Here is a 2376-nt window from a genome sequence, read left to right as displayed (position 1 = left end):
GGCGCGCGCGGGGAGGGCTCGGAGCCCGCGCTGCTCCGCGGACGAAGCTCCGTGCGGGCCGGCGCCTTCCCGCTGGCAGGAGCCTCCAGCGTGGCTGTGCTTGTCCCTGCCCGTCCCCAGTTTCAGGTGGACACTGGCGTGACCGGGGAGCCAGAGCCCGCCGGGCCCTGGAGCCAGAGGCCCAGGTGCTCGCTCGGGGCTTGCCTGCGCCCGCCTGGCGCGGCTCCTGCCTGCGTTTGGCGCCGACTCTCGTGTTTGCAGCTTCCCTTCCGTTTCTCACCAGAGGGCTTGACCTCAGGGCTGCCGACATGTAGGCGGTTGTGTCAGGCAAGGGAAAGTGAAACGAGGCGGAGCCGGAGCCGGCCAGCTCAGGTGGTTTGTGCCCAGGAGATAGTTTGTTGCCGGGTGGGCAGGGAGGGTTTCATTGGGATTAAGCTGGGGAGGGGTCACTTCCCATAACAGTCTTTCCACTCAAGAAGTAACTTTGTGTCCGGCCCGGAGTCCCTCTGTAAGGATGGGGCGCGCTGCTGGCCGGCAGGGTGGGAGTGAGGCTGACCCCTGGGGCCGGGGCCTGGGGGGGCTGGGGGTGCAGGGGGTGCAGAGCTGCAGGGCTGGAAGCTGGTGGAGAGGGTGTCATGGGAGCTCCAGGGGGACAGGCTCACCTGTGGCGTCCTTTCGGGGGCGCAGGTGCCAGAATTCCCCCAGCCCCCACTCTGTCGGGGCAGTTCCGAGCAGGGGCCAAGCAGCACTCTGGCCTGGAGCTCCCTGCGCCCTGCCATGCCAGGAGGCCAGGCGGCTGGCACAGCGCTGTGAGCACGGTGCCCTGTGGCCGCACTGGCGCTCTCTGACAGACGGGCAGCGCCTGGAAAGCGGACCCCTCTCAGCCGGTCTGCTTGACAGCTACGATCAATCGTGTGAGCTCCTCTTGTTGCCGGCTCTTCCCGCGCACGCCGGTGAGCCGCACGTGCGCTCAGGTGGAATTCCCACGCAGGCAAACACTGAACTGCGCGTGCAGACACCGGTCTGGTCCGGGGCAGGCGCGGTTATAAATAAAAACTGGCCCTGGCCCGGGCTGACCCTCCCTGTCTGCCACGGGGCGTTTGTGCCCAAACTGACCTTACGGTCAGCTCTGGGCTCGTGAGAACAGCGGCGAGATCTCCAGCGCCACCGTCTGCCTCCCGCGGCGCTGAAACGGTCCCCTGCCCGTGCTCTCTTGCGCTCCCTGTGCGTCTCAGCCGGACCAAGAGAATGGGGGACCCCCGTGCCCCTGGTTGTGGTGAGGCAGCCAGACTGTCCTTGGAGAGACGCGTTCAGGGCGGGTGACCGCCGCTAGCTGGGGCGTGCCAGTCTGAGGCTCCCCAGAGCTGCTCGGCTCCGGAGCGGGGTCCGCCTCCGCCTTGCTCCATGTGCGCGTCAGGCAGCTCCCGCTCCCCACGGTGCCACCGGAGGCTCCTGCCCCAAGGGCACGGCCCGTCTCTGCTGTGCTGCCTGGCGGGTGGCCGCGGAGCCCATCTGGGATGTGGGGGCCGGGCGGGTCGCCCCGGGGCCGGCTGGGGGCCCCGCAAGTGTGTGTTCGGATTCGCTGACGGCCACGCGTCTGCTTCCTTTGCAGAACTGGGTACCGATGGATGTGGCCGAGAGCCCTGAACGGGACCCTCGCTCTCCAGAGGATGAAGAAGAGGAGCCGCAGGGGCTGTCGGACGATGACGTTCTGCGGGAGAGTGGCTCTGAGCAGGAGGGGGAGGGTGCGGCCGGGAGGGCTTCCGACCTGGAGGAGGAGGAAAGTGCCGCCCCGGGGCTGGGCCCGGGGCCAGAGGAGAGCCGCTCCGACGAGGAGGACCAGGACCAGGACTCTGAGGCTCCGGAGCTGAATCAGGGGCCGGCCAGCCCCCCGCGTGCGGAGGAGGACCGCGCCAGCGACCTGCGGGACGAGGCCTCCTCGGTCACCAGGGAGCTGGACGAGCACGAGCTGGACTATGACGAGGAGGTCCCCGAGGAGCCGGCGTCCGCCGCGCCGGAGGACGAGGCCGACAAGGCCGGGCCCGAGGATGAGGAGGACAAGGGAGAAGGCGCTCCCGGCACAGAGGGGACAGCGGCTGCTCGCGGCGGAGAGGGCAGGGAGCCCCCGGAGGCCGGCAAGGAGAAGAAAAAGGAGGACGACGACGGCGAGATCGACGACGGCGAGATCGACGTGAGTGTGGCCTGGTGCCGGGGGCGCTGTGCCTGGGCCGCTCGGCGCGAGCCCCGCAGGCACTTGGGCAGCAGGCCGTCGGGGCGAGGCCGACGTGAGTGTGGCCTGGTGCCGGGGGCGCTGTGCCTGGGCCGCTCGGCGCGAGCCCCGCGGGCACTTGGGCAGCAGGCCGTCGGGGCGAGGCG

At 69.9% G+C, this 2376-nt stretch overlaps 1 protein-coding gene across 1 annotated transcript in view; it reads left to right on the top strand.

Moving 5' to 3' along the window:
- The first annotated feature begins 1616 nt into the window (after positions 1–1616).
- Positions 1617–2376, top strand: part of ZC3H18 (zinc finger CCCH-type containing 18) — a 4860-nt gene continuing 4100 nt past the window's right edge. The window contains exon 1 of the mRNA XM_012722857.1: positions 1617–2191. Coding sequence (XP_012578311.1) covers positions 1625–2191 — 567 coding nt within the window. The 5' untranslated portion in view covers positions 1617–1624. The remainder of the gene's footprint in view (positions 2192–2376) is intronic.

Source organism: Condylura cristata, unplaced genomic scaffold, assembly GCF_000260355.1.
Source record: "Condylura cristata isolate star-nosed mole 26May11 unplaced genomic scaffold, ConCri1.0 scaffold00009, whole genome shotgun sequence".
Classification (NCBI taxonomy): Eukaryota; Metazoa; Chordata; class Mammalia; order Eulipotyphla; family Talpidae; genus Condylura; species Condylura cristata.
The sequence above is the reverse complement of the archived record's forward strand: the minus strand, read 5'-3'. Positions and strand labels throughout refer to the sequence as shown.